This window comes from Musca autumnalis, unplaced genomic scaffold (genome assembly GCF_047663935.1).
Source record: "Musca autumnalis isolate F117 unplaced genomic scaffold, ASM4766393v1 scaffold_4, whole genome shotgun sequence".
In the NCBI taxonomy this organism is placed as follows: domain Eukaryota; kingdom Metazoa; phylum Arthropoda; class Insecta; order Diptera; family Muscidae; genus Musca; species Musca autumnalis.
Window position 1 is genome coordinate 107381597 of NW_027411977.1, and position 21013 is coordinate 107402609.

At 35.3% G+C, this 21013-nt stretch overlaps 2 protein-coding genes across 2 annotated transcripts in view; one reads left to right on the forward strand and one right to left on the reverse strand.

Moving 5' to 3' along the window:
• LOC141403931 (motile sperm domain-containing protein 2-like) overlaps nucleotides 1-21013 on the reverse strand; it is an 86570-nt gene that overhangs the window by 39458 nt on the left and 26099 nt on the right. The window contains exons 2-3 of the mRNA XM_073987040.1: nucleotides 7946-8434; nucleotides 7655-7881 (exon numbers count right to left, since the gene is read on the reverse strand). Of these exons, the coding sequence (XP_073843141.1) occupies nucleotides 7655-7881; nucleotides 7946-8434 (716 nt within the window). The remainder of the gene's footprint in view (nucleotides 1-7654; nucleotides 7882-7945; nucleotides 8435-21013) is intronic.
• PXo (P[[i]]-sensitive XPR1 orthologue) overlaps nucleotides 20384-21013 on the forward strand; it is a 167934-nt gene continuing 167304 nt past the window's right edge. Inside the window, exons 1-2 of the mRNA XM_073987038.1 lie at nucleotides 20384-20454; nucleotides 20561-20653. The gene's annotated coding sequence lies outside the window, so the exon portion shown is untranslated. The remainder of the gene's footprint in view (nucleotides 20455-20560; nucleotides 20654-21013) is intronic.

The following is a 21013-nucleotide window of genomic DNA, read 5'->3' on the forward strand; positions in this document are numbered from 1 at the left end:
AATGCTTTAAATAAAAATATTCTTTAAAATATTCTTTAATATGTATGGGAATGACTTATGCGCAAAATATACGACTAAAGGAGACAGTACGCTTCCAAAAATAAACATGTTGAAAGAAAAAAGCAAGCTTTGTTAGGCGTTACACCTGATTATTTAAAGAATCCTTGCCAAAGCAGGGTATACGTGTGTATTCTTAATCAGGAGGGATATACTTTTACTGAATATTCCTGAAAGTACTTCGTTTTAAATATAGAGTGTATTTGCATTGATATTCTATTACAATCTTTCTATATTCCCAAGTTTTGAAGGGGGGTTCTATTCAAATGAGCCAAATTTTTTACTTCAATTTTTGACTTTATTTTGTTTTCCTTGTATAATTCTTATACAAATTGGATTTGAATGCAAATGAATGAATAAGTTTACTCCAAACACATGAGACAAAATATAATAAAATTTAAAAACTTCATATCTTGAATAATTCGAAAAAATGGAGGTTGAAAAAAAATTTGCAGCGGGGTTCTATTCAAGTGAGCGGCAGTGTATGTAGGTATATGTGAATATCACATTTTAGACGATCACTTATAAGATGATTAATTTTATCTCGATTTATTTGACATATACTGTATGAAGAACAAAAATTTTAAATTAAGATAAAAAATTAATAACTATGTAATTATTATTCATTGACCAGAGTAAAGACTTAATTAAGAGCCTAAAAGTATACAAGCTTTTTTGGTATGAAATACACAATACTGAAGATGAATGAAATGAAACTTCTTCTAAATTGAAATTGTAAACTCGTGTATTCAAGCAAATACTTTACCAGACCAGTGAAGAATTGTTGAAAAACGCAAAAGAACTTTGCTCCATTAAAACAATTTCAGTACTAAATAAATTTTCGTGCGCTCAAACCAATTGTTCAAATATTTTTTCCACACCGATTGAAACACCTCCAAAACATGGTTTTTGAACGCGTTTACAGAATCTTCTGAGGAAGTTTATGTTAAAAAATGTCAAACTTTCTAATGGAAATGGCAAATGGTTGCCTAGGCCATGATATTATCGTGCTGTCCTCGTATCATAGTGTTACATATATACATATGATTCCTAAGATTATTTATTTGCTTACATGTAAAGCTAAAAAAAAATTTGTTGCTATATGCATAGAATGGTACCTCCAGATCTTCGGTATATCCATGTTTTTGCCTCATTATAACACCGAAATTGTGGAAATTTCGTATTTAGCATTTGTTGGGAGCGGTGTGATTTTTAGGAGTCTATATCAAAAAGTGGACGTATATTAATACATTTCTGAGAGAAAGTTTTCAAGTCCTAAGGAAGACTGAATACCAATGTTCAGCCATTTCGGTAAGATAGTTCGGCTAAAATCTTCTACATACCAAAAATGGGGAGAAACCATTCTATGGGTTAAACTTTAAAAATACCGAAAATTGGCAGATACCCGTTATATGGGGGCTATATCAAAACTAAGTAATAATACTGATCAATTTCTGGTTGAAAGATTTTTAACTCCAAAGAAGACTAAATGCCAAATTTGATGTGGTTAAAACCTTCTAAATACCGAAAGTCGGGAGTTAGCGTGCTATGGGAGCTATATAAAAACGTGAACCGATATAGCCCATTTCCAATACCAAATATACGAGGAGGAATATAAACTTTTGTACCAAATAATGAAGCTCTTTCTTAAATAATGCGAGGTGTATCTTGATTTCAACAGACAGACGCAAGGAAAATTGCCTAATATAAATATGGACTTACATAAGTTTTCTTTTGCTATTGTTTGGATGTTTCAAACAGATTTATAGCTTTTGGTTTATCATAAAAGAGACTACTAAAATGAAAGGAGGACATCCTCAGCATTAACTTTTTATGTTAAATTTATATTATTAAAGCTTAAGATTTGTTTATTTCGCATATTAAAATTCAGCCAATAGTAGAAAAGAGTAATAATGACGTTGAACGTTTTCACCTAGCCCTTAAATACATAGTGTAGGCTTCAATATTTATTTTTTCTCTTCCCAAGGCTTTAATCTTTGATTTAGATTTAATCAGTGACTCCCATTCGAATGTACTCAACAAAAATTTGGATCCGTTAGTCATATGCAACCCACTACAAATTAATGTCACAAGGTAAAACTACTTACTTCACTACTTACTGAGTAATGAATACGGTGGCACAGGCCGTGTGAGTCCGACTACAAATCCTAGGGTTGTGTGTTCGATGCTCACCGTCGGCACTTGTTGGTGATGCACATGTAAGCGTTTAAACAACCCACAATTTTCGTACTAGTACCACAGTGTGTAGTTCATTCCGCTACAAAAATGTGAAGTTTGTTGAAATTCAAAACAAATTCCACCTAAACTGTTCTAAAATTAGAACATATGTGTTTATACCCTCAGCATTTATTCTAACGAGGGTATATACACTTTCATACGGGCAAAATGTGCCTTATCGAAATAATGGTTTTAGACCCCAAGTATGTTTGGACGAAATGTGCTTCAGACAATTTGGAGTCGATTGAGCAATGTCCGTCCGTCTGGCTGGCTGGAGCGCACGATAACACTCGAACGAATCAACCGATTCGGTCCAAATTTTGGCTTTCGTAATGTTTTGTCCAAATTTAGTTTAAGTTCGAAGATGGGTTATATCGGTCCACTCCTTCCGGTACCTCCCCCACAAAAGTTCAAAAATGTTTGGAAAATGTGTACGTACGATAACTCTTGAAGGAAGTAACCGATTCGGTCCATAATTTGCAACTCCTGAAACTTAGATGAAGTTCAAGTATGGACTTAATCGGTCCACTCCTTCGGGTAACTCCCACACAAAATTTCGGATAAGTTCAGTTTAGGACCTGCTCTCGAATCGCTTTGATTTTTGTTTTAGCAACTTGTATTTACTGCCCCCATACGACGGTACAAGTATCATCAGGGGCAAGTCCATACTTCCTGAGAAAATAGCCTGAAAGTTGCACAAAACCCCTATGGCACCGTGTGAGGTGGTTGGAGCGCAAGATAACTCTCGAACGGATCTCCCGATTGGGTCCAACATTTGGCCTTAGTAATATTTTGTCCAAACATAGTTTAAGTTCGAAGATAAGCCATATCGGTCCACTCCTTCAGGTACCTCCCCCAAAAAATTTCAAAAATGTTCAGAAATATTGTTCGTACGGTAACTTTTGAAGGGAATGGCCGAATTGGTCCATACTTTACACATCCTAATATATCTACCAGATATAGATCAGGTTCAAATATGGACTATATTTGTCCACTTCATCCAGTACCTCCCAAACAAAATTTCGGATAAGTTCACTTTAAGACCTGCTATCAAATCACTTTGATTTTTGTTGAAGCAACTTGCCTTCGCTGCTTTAATTACGATGGTAAACGTTTTTTCAGGGGCAAATCTACACTTCTTGAGCAAACAGCCCGAAGGGTGTAAAAACCCCCTATGGCACCATATGTAGTGGCTGGAGATCCACTTCCATAATGGTCAATGTCGATCCATTCCTTTATGTATTTCCTCTTCCAACATTTTTAAAACCCTCTAAATACATAAGTTTTTTGGGAAAAATTGTTTCAATATACACAGGCTGAGGGTATATCTCTGTCGGCCGGCTTGGCCGACTGATACTTTTTTATTTGTTTAACTTAATTTTCAACTTCTAATGGCCATACAATAACTAGTTATTCTGGTGGTTATAGAATAACTAGTTATGCAGTGCGACATGCCTTTGTTAAAATAACGGGTTAGTAAAGATTTTTTTGGTTGGTAGTTTTGTTGCAATTAAAGTTGAGTTACTACTGTATATTTTTATCGCACAGAGTAAAGTTGGTTTAAAAATAAAATATCATAAAAAATTTTACTATTTATTCAGATTTAGATAATTTTAATTAATTATTGAATTTATTTTCTGCAATAACTTCAACTTGCAACACACACACGCACACACCTAAGCGTTTAATAGAGAAAAATAATAAAATGGAAATTTTATTGGAATGGGTGTCGCCCAACAGCTACAGAAAATGTTTGAAACAGATCCTATGTAAACAGCAAAAGTAAAATAGGTTAACATTTTAAAAGTTAGCAAACACAAATGGTCTGTCAAAAAGCTATGACGTATACAATTACGAGTATCCAAAAAAACCTAAAGACTCATATCTAAATATCCCTTTCAATATTTATCTTATTTGTACATTACATTTTGTCGAATGTATTACGAGTATTGACTCGATTTCTTTAATTACACAGGGAAAAAATTAGTAGTGTTCATAAAGTCTTGCCAAAGATCAAATTACTGCATTTCATAAAACAAAAAATACTGGTTTCTTCTGAGAGATTGAAAAAATAAAATTTTGGCGAGTTGTTTTGTTTTTATTGACTAAACAACCACCACCACTAACCAAACCTTTTTAAAATGCTTTTATTTTGTATTATTGTAATTTTTATTATTGTAATTTACCGTAATGATTTTCACTGCAGTTGTTATCGTCTTATAAAGCGTAGCAGAATAATAGGAACCATATGTGCATGTTGAGTCTATCAGCAGTAGGTTCAGATATTAGATGTTGCCTTTACATTAAATAAATTAAAACAAGTGAGCATAGGCTATAGTCGGGACGGGCCGACCATGTGATACCCTACACCACTACCCCCGTGCATAAGCTTTTCACTGGTAAACATTTCTTTTAGGGAATATAAACCGACTACCACCAAAAATAATATGCCTCTTTGTCTCTGGGACCCCCATAAGCAACCAAAATTTCGTGACCATCCGATCAAAATTACGACCTGTAGCTTGATTGCAAAAAATGGAAGAATTGGATGCATTACCGACTATTGTGGTATCTCCCTTGTTTGACCACCTTCGCCAACCTGCTTTACACCAATGTAAAGGTAATATTTTATTCTTCCATTGGCAGACCTTGTCGTTGGAATACCCCTACTAGAAGCCAATATATTCACAAAGAATAAAACTTTGAATTTGTCTCCAAATGAGTTTTTCCCCATTCCGACCCCTAAATATCATCCGGCTATCACCAAAATCAATAGGCTTCTTCCTATGTGGGACCCGCATTAACTCCCAAAAAATTCGTGACGATTCGATTAAAATTGCGACCTGTAGCGTGATTACAAACAAATCGGAAAATGGGATGCAGTACCGACTATTGCGATATCTCTGTTGTTTGAGCAGCTACGACAACCTACTTTACATCGTTGTAAAGATGCTATTTTCTACTTTCCTTTTCAGGTTTTGCTTTTGATATACCTCTTAAAGAAACAGAGATATTGGCTTTCAAATAAAATGTTGACTTTTCTCCAAATAAGTGTTTGCCCATTCCGACCCCTAAATATTATCCGACCATCACCAAAATCAATATGCTTTTTCATCTGTGAGACCCCCATTAACCCTGAAATTTTCGTGACGATCCGATCAATATTGCGACCTGTAGCGTGATTTGCAAAAAAATAGAAAAATGGGATGTATTACCGACCATTGCGATATCTCCGTTGTTTGGTTACCTACGCCGACCTAGTTTGCATCATTGTAAAGACGGGATCTTCTACTTACATAGTCAGGCTTTGCTTTTGGCAAATTTTCAACCAAAGCTGTGATATTTGTCAATATAATTAAAATCGCAAAAATTAAAATTGGGGTTTTATTTGCTACTATTGCGATATCTTCGTTGTTTGATCACCTACGAGCACCTACTTTACATCCTTAGAAAGGTGATATTTTCTGCTTTCATTGTCAGGTCTTGCTTTTGGTATACCCCATATAGAAGCTGAGATATTGGCTTTGAAAAAAACGTTGTATTTTTATCCACCTAAGTTTTTTGCCCTTTTCGACCCCTAAATATTATCCGACCATCACCAAAATCAATAGGCTTCTTCCCCTCCGGGACCCCCATCAACATCCAAAATTTCGTGACGATCCGATCAAAATTGCGACTTGTAGCGTGATTACAAGGTTTAGATGGACAGACGGACAGACGGACGGACGGACACACATAGCCAGATCGACTTAGCTCGTCGAGACATTCATTTTGGTATATATAAGTATGGGTCTACGACCATTATTTCGATGCGTTACAAACTTTTTGGCCAAAACCAACTTATAATACCCTCCCCACATAGTGGTGTAGGGTATAAATACTGGTTTCTTCTGAGAGATTGAAAAAATACAATTTTGGCGAGTTGTTTTGTTTTTATTAACAAGACAACTACGACCACTGACTAAACCAGGGAAAGGTCTTTTGTTCTCTTTTATAATGATTTTGTAATTTTGATTTTATTGTAATTTACAGTTTCTTCTTCACTGTAGTTATTATCTCCTTTAAAGCGTAGCAAAATAATAGGAACCATATGTACATACATATGTACATGTTGTATGTTGTACATACATATGTACATGTAGGTTCAGATATTAGATGTTGCCTTCGCATTAAAGAAATTAAAAAATTGTAGATGCTAACTAAATCATACAGCCAATCACTTTGTTTTTTCGACAACAAACGCATTGTAGGTGTTTGGTTTCCCTTCGAATATACCAATGTTTTTCTTCCGATTTCGGTACGAATTCAGATCGATATGTCGAAGTAAATATCCCTTCGCACAACAATCACCTTTGGGATATATCTAACAGCAAGGAGTTGGTTTTATTTTAGTTTGTTGTCGAAAAACAAAATGGTTGGTTACAAAATTCGCATATCCAATTTTTAAATATTATAAATGTAAATGCAACATATAGTAATTCAAACTAGTGCTGCTAGGCTCAACATATTCGTACACAAAGTTTACTTCGTTCTACTATAACTACAAAATGATAACAACAGTGAAAATCATTAGAAACTTTTGAAATTAGAATATTCCAATAAAAAACATAACAAGAAACATTGACCAATAAAAAAGAGGCGCCAGAGAAAAAAGGTTTCCTTCGATATTCATACGACAAAAATCCAAAATCGTTTAGAAATCTTTACGAAAATTCGGAAGGTACCACCGCTTTTCATACGACATTATTCAGAAAACGTTCAGAAATCTGTATGAAAATTCGGAGGAAAACATCGCCTTCCGAATTTCCCAATTATTTTCTTACGAATTCTGACCGAAATCTTTACGAATTCACTCCGATATTTCGTTCCGATATTATGTCAACCACTTCATACAACGTTCGTTATGATATCGTTACGATTTCGGATCCGACATCGGACGTAGCGACCGAATTTTGTTCCGATTTCGTTACAATGTTGGTAAGATTGGTTTGTTGGGTTGTTAGTTGTTGCGACTGTGGTAGTTTAGCGTAAAGCTTTTAGCTGTATTTCAGTCAGGTTGTTGTGTTGTGGTCTGTTGATACAGTGTTAATGTGATAGTGAGACGATGATATCATTCAAAAGAAAAAAGCGAACAAAGTTGAGAGCATTTACCAAGAGAGGAAATATAAGAGCAAACAATGGGAATGTAGGGAAAATTAGGAAAGTGATTTTGCATCTCATGAAAATCTTAAATATTTTTGAAAAAATAGTGAAAAAGTAGTGGATAAAGAAACTACACATGTATCATGAATGAAAATATGTAAAAATTCATGAAATATTTTTTTCTGTGTAATTCCTCTTATATTCAAAACAATCTTACCTTTTTATCATTATGATGATGGTCGGAGGAGTGTGCCACCGTTGCTGAGCCATTCATTGCTGGCTTTCTAATCTCTGGTTTAAATGAAAATACATAATTATCATTTCCACCCCAACTAGTTAGACAATTATCCTTGTCCACATATGTGTTGATGGTCTTCTTAGTGATTACTTTTAAAATTTCCACCGCTTTTTCCGGTAACAAGGCTTTGACAATTTTAAATGCAGCTGAAACAATAAATAATAAACTCTATTTAATTAAATATCGGCCTTTCGCAATTATTTCACATACCATTTAGAATCCATGCCATTTCAAATACCAAAATATAATTCAGTGTATTTGGATAATACATTTTAAATGTCTCGATAATCATTTTAATAAAGTCCAAATCCATATTAGAAAGACCCGTGCCGTCCATATCGAAGAATACGGTAATTTTCACCAAATGATTTTCACGTTGTATCCGTTCTACCCAGTAAATGAGAACTTTCAGCAACTCATTCATGTCTTTGGATCCCTTGATATGTTTGCTGGTCTTGAAGATTAGCAAAGGTTTGCCATCGATGTCGTAGTTGTGGGAGAATATCACACCATCATTTAGGTAATCAAGACGAACATTGTTTTCATTTAAATCATTGGCACCGAACTTTTGACGCCAAATACAGGTCGACCACAATTTGTCAAATGAAATTTTCATATCCAAATCGTACATTTCCAAAAAGCGTGTACACCACACATCATCATTTCGAACGCGATCAATGTCAACCGGATGGAAGTCAACTGTAAAAAAACAGCAATAATAAATGAAAATTTAGTAAAACATCTAACAGCTGTAGAAATGGTGTATTTTGTTATTTTAAAAGCTTTTGTACCCTTTCATATTGAGTTCAAACCATGGCATAATTATTATTATTAAAATAATTCCCAGCAAAATGTTCGATGCCAAAGATGTCATTCAATCATGGGTGAAAGTGATCTGGCATGTCATCTTTTTAGCATCTTCATCGATGAATTTTATATGAGCGTGGACCCCAAAAGATGCTATTCATTTTTGGATCCAAAGCATGTCATTTACACCAATGCTTTGACATGTCACTTTCACCAATGCTTTGGCATGTCATTTCCACCAATGCTTTGGCATGGCATTTTCACCAACCCTTTGCAATGAGTTTATCATTACGACGAGAGTTTTAACAACGTTGGTTGTGATTTCGAGTCTCCGACAACATCAAGCCTATTGTAAATAATTAATCTTATCTATTTAGAAAAATGTGTATAATTAAAAACACAAAATTCTTCTCTATTGGATCGATGGAATGGGTTCAAATGCTGATGAAAAGATCGGATCTTTCACGACTTCCTTTGCATGGGTGCAAATGCTGATGAAAAGATCGGATCTTTCACGACTTCCTTTGCATTGGTTCAAATGCTAATGAAAAAATCGGATCTTTCACGACTTCGTTTGAACCAATGCAAAAGATGCCATGAAATCACGTCATCGCATGGAACCCATTCCTTCAAATTTTGCTGGGATTATTATGGTTTAAACTGTAGTAAGGGAAACATAATACGGCCAATAGAAGATATTTTGTGGCTACACGCAGAAATGTTAGAAATATGTTTGCTTCCAAACATTTGTTATGTTAGCGACAGTTGCAAAAGTATATGTTAGGACCAAATATATTATGTTTGGTCCAAACATATATTTGTTTACTAGGGTAATGACTTTTTGAATTTTTTTCTCAAAAATGATTTCCTGTAGTGTGGACTTTTGCCTATTAATACCTAAAATAACATTCATTTAATTATACCCTACACCACTATGTGGAAAGGGTATTATAAGTTTGTTAGGTTAAAATTCATGTAACACCGCGGGCCTACTGCCAATATATAATAGGTTTTGTGTAGATAACCACATTTTCCCATTCCCAGTTGAATCTGGCTACACTCACTTATTGATTTGACAGAAGTCCCTTGTCCCTTCTGAGATTTTTGTGAAGCAATTATTACAATTTTCTTACATACGGTGCGTGCGCCTTAACAAACTTTAAATGAAAGTACTTACTCCTGGAAAGTGTTTTACGTAATCTGAAATGAAACACCAATGTTCATAGATAAGAAAAATTCGGCAAGTCCTTTCGAAATGGGACTAAAAAAAATGATGTAGAGGATTTTCAGCGCTATAACATTTTCTTTAAGCGATTCCAAGCAAAATCCTGAAAACCTAAAATAAACCTAAAAATGTGAATTTTGACCGCGATTTATTTAAAATCCCTCCAGCGATTTTTTCTTGTTTTCGGATTTGTCTTATGTATGAACTTTGATGTTTCAATTTCCAGGTGTAAGCGGTTTTTAGGGCATCGTACATGACATTGTTTTAAGGAGGCGATGCAGTCAGTGTATTGTACCAATTTAAACTTCTATTTTTAAAAATGGTAAAACCTACGAAAATATCGTAAAGGTCAATCTTGTAGAGAATTTTTACGGCTACAATATTTTCTCTAATGCCATTTAGATAGGACTTGCGGTTTCCAAGCCAAAAAGTGAAAATATTAAAAAACCCTAAAAATGTGAAATTTGACTGCGATTTATTTGAAAATCCTTTCGGCTATTTATACCCTACACCACACAGTGGTAAGGAGTATTATGTCTTTGTGCATTTGTATGTAACATACAAAAGAAAGCGAAATAGACCCATAGTTCCTTTTGGGGATATACATATAATCACTTTCTGAGTTGATTTATGCATGTCCGTCCGTCTGTCTGTCTGTCCGTCTGTCCATGTATTTTTGTTCGCAACGTACAGGTAGCATTTTTTGTCTGATTCAGCTGAAAATTGGGGACTACAACTTTTTTAGCCGTGGGAAGAACGCTATTGCTTTTGGTGAAAATCGGTTCAGATTTGGATATAGCTCCCATATATATTTTCGCCCGATTTCACGTATTTGCTGCACCAAACACGCTATATACGTCCAATTTTAATGAAATTTTGAATGTGTGACTGAATTCGGTCTACAAATAAGTGTGCCAAATTATATCGAAATCGGTTCGGATTTGGATATAGCTCATATATATTTTCGGCCGATTTCACGAATTTGCTGCACCAAACACGCTATATACGTCCGATTTTGATGAAATTTGGAATGTTTGACTGAATTCGGTCTAAAAATAAGTATGCCAAATCATATAGAAATCAGTTCAGATTTGGATATAGCTCCCACATATATTTTTGGCCGATTTTACGTATTTTCTGTACCAAACACGCTACATATTTCCGATTTCGATGAAATTTGGAGTGTGTGACTGAATTCAGTCTAGAAATAAATGTGCCAAATTATATCGAAATCGGTTCAGATTTGGATATAGCACCCATATATATTTTCCGCCGATTTCGCGTATTTGCTGCTCCAAACACGCTATATAAGTCCGATTTCAATGATATTTAGAATGTGTGAATGAATTCGGTCTGGAAATAAATGTGCCAAATTATATCAAAATCGGTTAAGATCTGGATATAGCTCCGATTTATATTTTACATATTCACAGTAGTGTAGGGTATCATATAGTCGGCCCCGCCCGACTTTGATCCTTTCCTTACTGTTTTTTTTTTGATTTTCCTCACATATGAACATTATGGTTTCAAACCCCGAAAAATTCCCAGGTGTAAGCACCTTTCATTGAAAGTTTGTTAAGGTGCGCCTTACGATAAGTTTATTTGTTCTATAAAGAAATTTTGATTTGTGGAAAGCTAATATCAAGGAGTAGTGGTGTAGGGTATCACATGGTCGTCCCCGTCCGACTATAGCCATGGCTTACTTGTTTTATTATAAAAAAGGTTACGCACAAAACACTTTGAAAAATTAAAAATATCATGAAATGAAAAAAATCTTTCTCAAATAATTATTTCCTGTTGCACGAATGAATGAACGTGACCCACAAAAGATGCAATTAATGTCTAAACACGTCATCTTTACCAACTCTTTGGCACGGCATCTTTATCAATCCGTTGACATGTCATTTTAACCAATTTCCTGTAATAGCATTTTCACTAACTCTTTGGCATGTCATTTAGCCAACACTACGAGTACATTGATGCTTCTCAGCTGCAATAGATGGGGGATGTTCTTCGAGGACCGCATTCAAACGATAGTTGTTTATGCATCTGCGACTGCATCCATGTGAATTCTATTTAAATCTGCTTGATTGGCTTTTTGATCTAGAGGTGCTTTCTAATGTTGGACCTCTCTTTCTGAAGATCCCTCCTGGCATGCCTCGGTTGGGGGAGAGGGGATGGTCCTAACCACCTTATGGTGATTAGGATGGTTCGCATGCCAACAACTGCACTGTTGGTGTTGAATCGTTGTCTTCTCATGTAGATGGTAGGCAGAAGACATGAGAAGGCACTCCGTTGCAGTTCTCAGGACGGCATTCTGACAGGTTTGAATATTTTCCCATCGACCTATCGCGTTATATGTGGTCAACAACGTTTCTTTATATACTAACCATGTGATGCCGGCTAGGGACGTGAGGACTTTGAGTGTTAGAATTCAGAAGTGGTAGAGGTTAAACAGTTCCGAAAATATCACGCCACCTTGGACCACTCCCTGTTTCAAGGGTCTTTGCTACGGGGGACAAAAGCGAAATCGGTCTGTGCTATTCACCTTTGCTGGCATCCTTGCCAGGCTTCAGTAGCAGCACCACCCACCCTGCAAAAGGCCATAATATAAACATGTCCTTAGTTTGTAATTAAAAAAAAAATGAAAAGTATACACATTTGTCAATTTTGTTTTGGGAAGAACTGATGTCGCCAGTGGCGACACGCTACTTGTAGGGATCTACAAATCGAGTTGCTTAGGGTTCTTTAGTGTTAGTGTAGCTGGGGTATAGCATAGAAAAATATTAATTAAAAATTAATTAATTCTCGATTTTCCCCTACAGGTTAAAAACTTCCCTCACCGATTGCATTTAAGTTTTCCATTGCAGTTAGGAAATCGTTCTACATAAGTCTTATATAAAACTAGCAGACTCCGGTCTGCGTTGCTGGCCCGTCGTAATGAGTTTTAATGACAACTTTTTATCGACTTTATGCTTGACAATTTAAAAATAGGTATTTTCTACCTCACTTATTCGGTCCATTGTCAAACCGAGAAGGATTTTAAATTTATCAACATATTTTGTCTGTAACCTTTCTTTTCTGTTACGGACTTTGTCGGATTTTTCGGCAATTTGTGCCTTTTAGGATTTAATATACCATATAAAAATATGGTTAAATCGAATTCTCCCGCTTATTTAGACTTATATGTTTTAGCTTTTCATGGCTGATGGGCCGTTGAACCTCACCATTTAAGTACACCATTTAAGTACATATATAGTTTTTCTTGATCGGGGGCGCAACCACCATTGTCTCGAAAACTAATTTGCAACCTGATGCACTCATAACTTTGGCAAATATAGCGATTATAAAATAATAGGCCCCGAAATTCGTCTACAAATATATAGCATTTTGGACCACGGGACATTCCTGAACATTTTCTGAAAATTAGGTTCAGTAGTTTTGGAAAAATAATGTTTTGAAAAGAGTCGGCGTGGTCATCATCGGCGTGGTCATCAGATATAACATATTAAAAAAGTGGGCCTGGTCCGGTATTTTGGCTCCAAATATGTACCTAGGGTGCACACAACTTCATTGCCTACCAAAATGTATGCTGAAACAGATATAATTATGAGTGTGGCTTATACATATAGCGTTTAACAGAAAGGCATGGGGAAGGTACCCCAGCTTTTCCGAAATTCATTAAATATACATAACAACGGCAAACATTGAGCTTTTGCTACAAATTTTATGGAAATCCCTTCAGTAGTATTGAAGTTATAACATATTAAAAAAACAGGCGTGGTCGGGCCTATAGGCCCCAAAGAAGTACCTAGATTGTAGATTAATCCGTATATTTTTATTACGATACATACATAATTTTTGCAAATATAAGGTTTTTTTAAATATCGCATAAGGGAAGTACCCCGCCCCTAGGGAATTCAATAAAATATGTAACCTGTTTTCGGGGGCGTGGTAAACTTTTCTTTCCAAAAAACCTAAGTTGCGATATGACAGCATTTGATTTTTATTCATAAAGGTAAGACGTTTTTTTAAATATTCCTCTTCAAAATTCAAGAAAATATGCCTGTAGATTCCCTGACATTTTCAGGAAGATCGGTTCGGTTTTGTAGATGTAACATATTTTAAAAAGTGGGTATGGTCAAGTCTTTGGTTCCTAAAAAAGTAGGTAAGGTCGGAGACACAACCACAATTGTCTCGCAAATTAACTTCTAAATAGAAACATTCGTAATTATTGTAAATATAACATTTTAAAAAAAAGTAGGGTATAGGGGAAGTACCTCGCCCTTTCCGAAATTCAACTGAATTTGTAGCCTATTTTAAGCGGGGGTCATCTCTGTACATTCCCTGGCAATTTCAGTTCTTGTAGAAATGATAAAAATTTAAAATTGAAAAAAGTGGGCGTAAAAGTGGGCATGGTCAAATTTTCTTTGCATAAAAACCCAAGTCGAAAATAGGTCCAGCCATTCTCAACTGATGCCATTACCAACGAACGATAGTTGATTTTTATTTATAAAGATTTAAAAGTTTAGACAAATCGCGATTTTCGTGAAAATCCCTTCAGTAGTTTTGTAGATATAACCTAATTAGAAAGTGAGCGTGGTCGGATCTTAAGTCCCAAAATAAGTACGTAAGGTTTGAGAAACAATCGCCGTTGACTCGCAAATAAATTCCCAAACCGATACATTCGTATTTGTTGCAAATATTGCATTTTTACAAAAACAGAGCATAGGGGAGGTACCCGCCCGATCCGAAAGTCAAAAAATATGTAGCCTATTTTTATCGGGGACCAACCCTGTACATTCGCTGAAAGTTTCCGGAAAATCGATTCAGTAGTTTCGTAGATATAACATATTTAAAAAAGGGCGTTGTCCAGTCTTAATGCCCCAAATAAGCACGTAAGGTCGGAGACACAATCGCCATTGACTCGGAAATTAATTTTCAAAGCGATACAATTGTAATTGTTGCAAATATTGAATTTTTACAAAAATAGGGCATAGGGGAGGTACCCCGCCCGATCCGAAATTCAACCAAATATGTAGCCTATTTCAACCGGGGGCCATCACTCTACGTTCCCTGAAAATTTCAGGAAAATCTATTGAGTAGTTTCGTAGATATAACATATTTATAAAAGTGGGCGGAAAAGAGGGCGTGGCCAATTTTTCTTTGCATAAAAACCTAAACTGGACTATGACTAACATTTCCACAAAAAATTATCCAAATCGCTCCAGCCGTTTTCAACTGATTCAATTACCAACAAACGACAATTGAGTTTTATATATAAAGATTTATGCGTTTATTTTGACTTAGATAAAACATATGTACATATGTAAGTATACAAAAATATTTATTCGAAATATTAAAATCAAAAGTTTTACAAAGAAAAAAATTCAAAAGCCCTTTAGAATTCGCTGTCGGTGTGGGAACTTTTTTGAGCGAATCGACTTTAAAAACGCGTTCTCGTTACCACGACAATATTCCTCACATGGTATTTATTGTTACATCCCTAATGTCCATGTTTTGCTATAGCTCCCATATACCGGTACCGCCCGATTTCAGTTATTTTGAAGATTTTATCTACACTACCTGCATGATTTTGCTGTAATTTGGAATTTATGGTCAATGTAGTAAGGAAAACTACTATAATAAAAACAGTAGACATAGGTCCAGGTTTTGGTATAGCCCCCATATAACTGTACTGTCCGATTTCACGTATTTATAAATTTTCTGGCTAAATAGGCTGCGATTTAGCATTTAGGGTTTTTAGTGATCAATAAAATTAATATAGCAAAATTAAAATAAAACAAGTAAAAAAGTATCAGTCGGCTTTGCCGACAGAGATATACCCTCAGCCTATGTGAATTGAAACTTTCAGCTACGGACAGATTCAAGGTATTTAGGGGTCGTTTAAAACTTTCGGGCTGATTTCTCAAAAAGTATGGACTTGTCACTTTATTGTCTTTTATTGTCGTAATTGAGGTGGCGAATGCATGTTGTTTCAACAAAAATCAAAGTGATTCGAAAGCAGGTCTTTAAGTGAACTTATCCGAAATTTTGTGTGCGAAATTTTGTGTTCGGAGGAGTGGAGAAATATAGTCCATATTCGAACATGATCTGTATCTGGTAGATATGTTTGGATGTCTAAAGTATGGACCAAATCGGTCACTCCCTTCAAGAGTTATCGTGCGCACAAATTTTCCGAACATTTTTCAACTTTTATGGGGGAGGTACCTGAAGGAGTGGACCGATATGGTTTATCTTCGAACTTAAACTAAGTTTAGACAAAATGTTACGAAGGGCAAACTTTTGACCGAATCTGCAGATCCGTTCGAGAGTTACCCTGCGCTCCAATCACTACACACGGTGTTATAGGGGCTTTTTGCATCTTTCAGGATATTTTGTATGTACCGTCGTATGAGGGACAATGAATACAAGTTGTTGCAACAAAAAGCAAAGCGATTTGAGAGCAGGTCCTAATCTGAACTTATCCGAAATTTTGTGTGGGAAGTACCCGAAGGAGTGGACCGATTGAGTTCATTTTGGAAACTTATCTTAGTTTAGTAGAAATTTCACGATGTGCAAAGTATGGGCCAAATCGGTTACTTCCTCCAAGAGTTATCGTGCGCACAAATTTTCCGAACATTTTCGAACTTTTGTGGGGGAGGTACCGGAAGGAGTGGACCGATAGAGCTCATCTTCGAACTTAAACTAAGTTTGGACAAAATATTACGAAAGCCAAAGTTTGGATCCAATCGGTTGATCCGTTCGAGAGTTATCGTGCGCACCAGCCAGACAGACAGACAGACGGACGGACATAGCTCAATCGACTCCAAATTGTCAAAAACACATTTCGTCCAAATATACTTGGGGTCTAAAACCATTATTTCGATGAGGCACATTTTGCCCGTATGAAAGTGTATATACCCTCGTTAGCATAAATGCTGAGGGTATAAAAATGTATGTCAGGTGAATGGTACCACCTACGGGGCTATATCAAAGTGTTGACCTATCTTTACAATTCTTGGTGGAGAAGTTTAACAACTGCAGGGAACTTCAAAAGTCAAATTAAGGGTAGTCCCGTCAAACTATGACCCTAAGACCCTCAAAATACCGAACATCGGGAGGTACCGTTATATGGGAGCTTTACCAAAACATGGACCTATGTTGACGATTTTTGTTGAAGACGTTTCGTGACTACTGACAACCGCAAATGATAAATTACAGCTAGTTCTGTTAAAAATTTTAGCTAAAATCCTTTAAATACCGAAAATTGGGATGTGTCGTCATATGGGCGCTATACCAAAACATGGACCTATGTTGACGATTTTTGTTGAAGACGTTTCGTGACCACTGAGAACCGCAAATGATAAATTACAACTAGTTCGGTTAAAAATTGTAGCTAAAATCCTTTTAATACCGAAAATCGGGAGGTATCGTCATATGGGGGCTATACCAAAACATGGACCCATGTTGAAGATTTTTGGTGGAGAAGTTTTGTGACCACTGTGAACCGCTAATGATAAATTACAGCTAGTTCGGTTAAAAATTGTATCTAAAATCCTTTAAATACCGAAAATCGGGAGGTATCGTCATATGGGGGCTATACCAAAACATGGACCTATGTTGACGGTTTTTGGTGGGAAGTTTCGTAACCACTGGGAACCGCAAATGTTAAATTACAGCTAGTTCGGTTAAAAATTTTAGATAAAATCCTTAAAATACCGAAAATCGGGAGGTATCGTCATATGGGAGCTATACCAAAACTAAACACCTGCATAGATACAACTGAATATATCAGTTCCAACATTTTTCAACATTGAGTGAGTATGGATATGTAGAATGTAGTTTCAGTTACAAGTTGATACTGATACTTTTTCAAACAGGTATGATATGAGTTGGTATAGACAGAAAAAAGGAACATATTTGTTTATATCTGGTTTGAACAAACTGATATAAATGGATATTGGTGTGATACAATAAGTACTTATTGTATGTAGCCCAAACAAAATAGGAATTGAAATAGAAAAAATCCTACAGAGCTGAATATTGGTGGATATGTAGGATCTGTCATTAGAAATGAGGTCATGAAAATCTCTGTCGATCCCATGCGTGCAAAGAAACTTATTCATGGTCATAGGCCTTATTTTTGGTTTATTTATATATCTCAAAAACTGTGAGCCTTACCAAAAAGTGACTAAAGCAAAAGACAACGACCGTAAAATTATCTATAAGATATCGCGTTCCTAAAAGTCACATATTAATGATATGCACATATAAAGCACCTATAACTTATTTGACCCGAAATTCAGGATACAAAATCTGGTTAGACCTGGTGCTACTGGACCGAGTACTACAAATCAAATCAAAAAAGTGTATTTCGAATTTCTTCAGAATCATTCCATGGACCAATAAAAAATTCTGCGTTATGAAAACCATTAGGAATAACAAAATCGTGTAATTTGTTATGGAGGGTATATTATGATTGTCATTCTGTTTGTAACTCCTCGAAATAATAGTTTAAGATCATATAAAGTGTATATGCTCTTTATTAGTCTGCGTCTACACCGATATAGCCCCATGACTGTACTTCTGTGGAAATGACTTTAATGTCCGAATTATGTAGGTGGATAATAATTCGGTAAATGTACTGTAGGTCCATTCAGCTTGGAACAACGTCGTTTTAAGGGCTTTTGAAGGTATTATTCTATTAAGGTCAATCCCCGACCAGAACACCAACACTTTCGGCGGTGGTGGCCTGAGTATTTCAGCCATGAAAACTTATTTACAAGTTGTATCGTAAGATACTCCGTTCGGGCTCGGACTTTATATGGAAGAAGTATCCCTTCTCCCTTCCATGAAAACTTATTTACAAGTTGTGTCGTAAGATACTCCGTTCGGACTCGGCGATAAAAGTAGGTCCCATATCATTGTGCCAGTATGAATCGCTGTGCAATTATTGATATGGAAGAATTATGTCTTCTCCCATCCGGGATGTTTTAGGCACTTATAATATGTACGTATTAGTTTAAACTAACTATTTTAAACCTAGTTTTGAAATTACCACAAAAAACGCTTCAATGTAACAAAACTATTTGTGATAAATATTTGGAATATAATAAAACTATTTTTGATAAATATTCGCGTTTTCATTGTTAGGTCGGAAACTTTTCTAGTAGCCCTCGTACATTCCATTCACTGAACCCAGAAAAACAATCAAATTGGTGCGTTCAGTTGTAACAGTTCATGTCTTTAATATTTATTTATCCCCTAAATAATACAAATGTTATTTTTTATGAAATTTTCCTTAGAAGTTATTCACACAAGCCTGTTACACCTATAGTATCTGTTGGTATCTGTAGTATTTGAAAAATATCTGTTGTACAACAGATACTTGAGAACGAAAAAACAAATAAAGTTTTCACTCGTTCATATACAACACAGAACTGTTTCTAACAGTTATGTTATTGTGAGTATACACAACCCAAACAATATCATAACTGTTACACTCATTCCAACATTTATATCATATTATATCTGTTATGTATATGATATATCTGTTTTGTTGATATAAACAGTTATACCATTGCACGTGTTTAACCAAAACATGGATCTATGCCCATAATTTTTGGAATATAAGTTGGTTGATCACTAAGAACTCTAAGTGTCACTAAGAACTCTAAGTGCGCTACCGTTATGTGGGGGCTATACCGAAGCGTGGACCGATCGAAATTGACCTGCCTGCAAACAGAAGACGCATCTTCCCAAAATTTCAGCGTCCTATCTGCATTTTTGTGGATGCTAGACTGATTAACCCAGACGGACGGACATGTATAGATCGACTCTGAATTTTACCCTGATCAAGAATATATATAATTTATTGGTTCGCAAATGGAAAAACAAACTTAATATACCCTCCATACTATGGTGGAGGGTATACAAAAATAGAGCAAAACGTGTTTGAATCGAGCACACGACATCACCTTAACAAATAAATGTTAAAAAAAAAAACACCCAAAACATATTTTTGCGGACCAATGATAACAAAAATCTGGGTAAAAATCATAAAATAGGGACCTGAGTTATATCTCAAACACAAAAACTGATGCAGAAAAACGGCACCCGGATTTGAATATAACTCTCCGATTTGGCTCACAAATTCAAAATGTTCGTATTAAACAGTAAGTTTTCATTTCATTTTTTCAATTTTGTTGACCAGTGCTATTATTCCGCTAAACTAAAGTTTTCTATACAATAAATAAACGGTATCGTATATACAATAATTAGGTAATATTAATAATATAAAAAGTCTTTGAATAAACACGCATTATAAAGTATTATATCCTGAATAGGATTAAAATAGTCCCCAAAGGCTGGCAATTTGTCATTTTAGATATTCATTGAGTAAAAACTAATGACGATATAAATTAAAATTTTTGCAAAGGGTCGACCGTTTCCAACTTAACACAATTTATGTTTGTTTATTCAAAGGTTTTTTAAATTATTAATATTACCTCTATTATTGTAATTACATGTTACAAGAAATTAATAATAGCATTCAATTAAACGCAAGACTCTCAAATTGTTCGTTCGGTATCACAGTGTAAACTTTTCACATTTCACTCGAGTGCGCTTGTAAAGTTAATTAGCATCTGTGCTTCAATTAGAAATATAAATATCAGAAATTGTTGTAAGAATTGCATTTCGTTTCTGTAGTTGTTGTTGTTTCTTGTTTGAACTTGAACTTCGTACAATGAATCCAGTCGCAGAGGTATTAATAGCATTGTATTCCATAGGTGAGATAAGTGAGCTACTGCTCCCAACTGTTTTCAGGCGTCCACTACCTGTTGCTAATATGTAGGTAATAAGCCATAACTTTAGTACAGTGGGTAAGTACTTAAATGATTGTAAAAGATTAGACTAAGAATATATTGATATGCATTAATCGCAAATATGTTGTTTAATAATAAAATGATTAGTTAATCTAATCGCCACTTTCATGGGTGGCGAGAAAAATAACGAGTTTATTGTTTATTATTAACTATGATTTAAAAAAATTGAAAAGGGATTGTAATATAAGTGATCGAAAATATGATACTATATACCTACATACACAAAGAATTATACAATGTCTAAATTTTCAAAAAATTTATGCACATTGATTGTCCTGACTCTTCATAGAGAAGGCACAGTTTACATATAGCGAATTCTTTACTGCAATTATAATGGAAAGGAAAATGTGTGGTGCT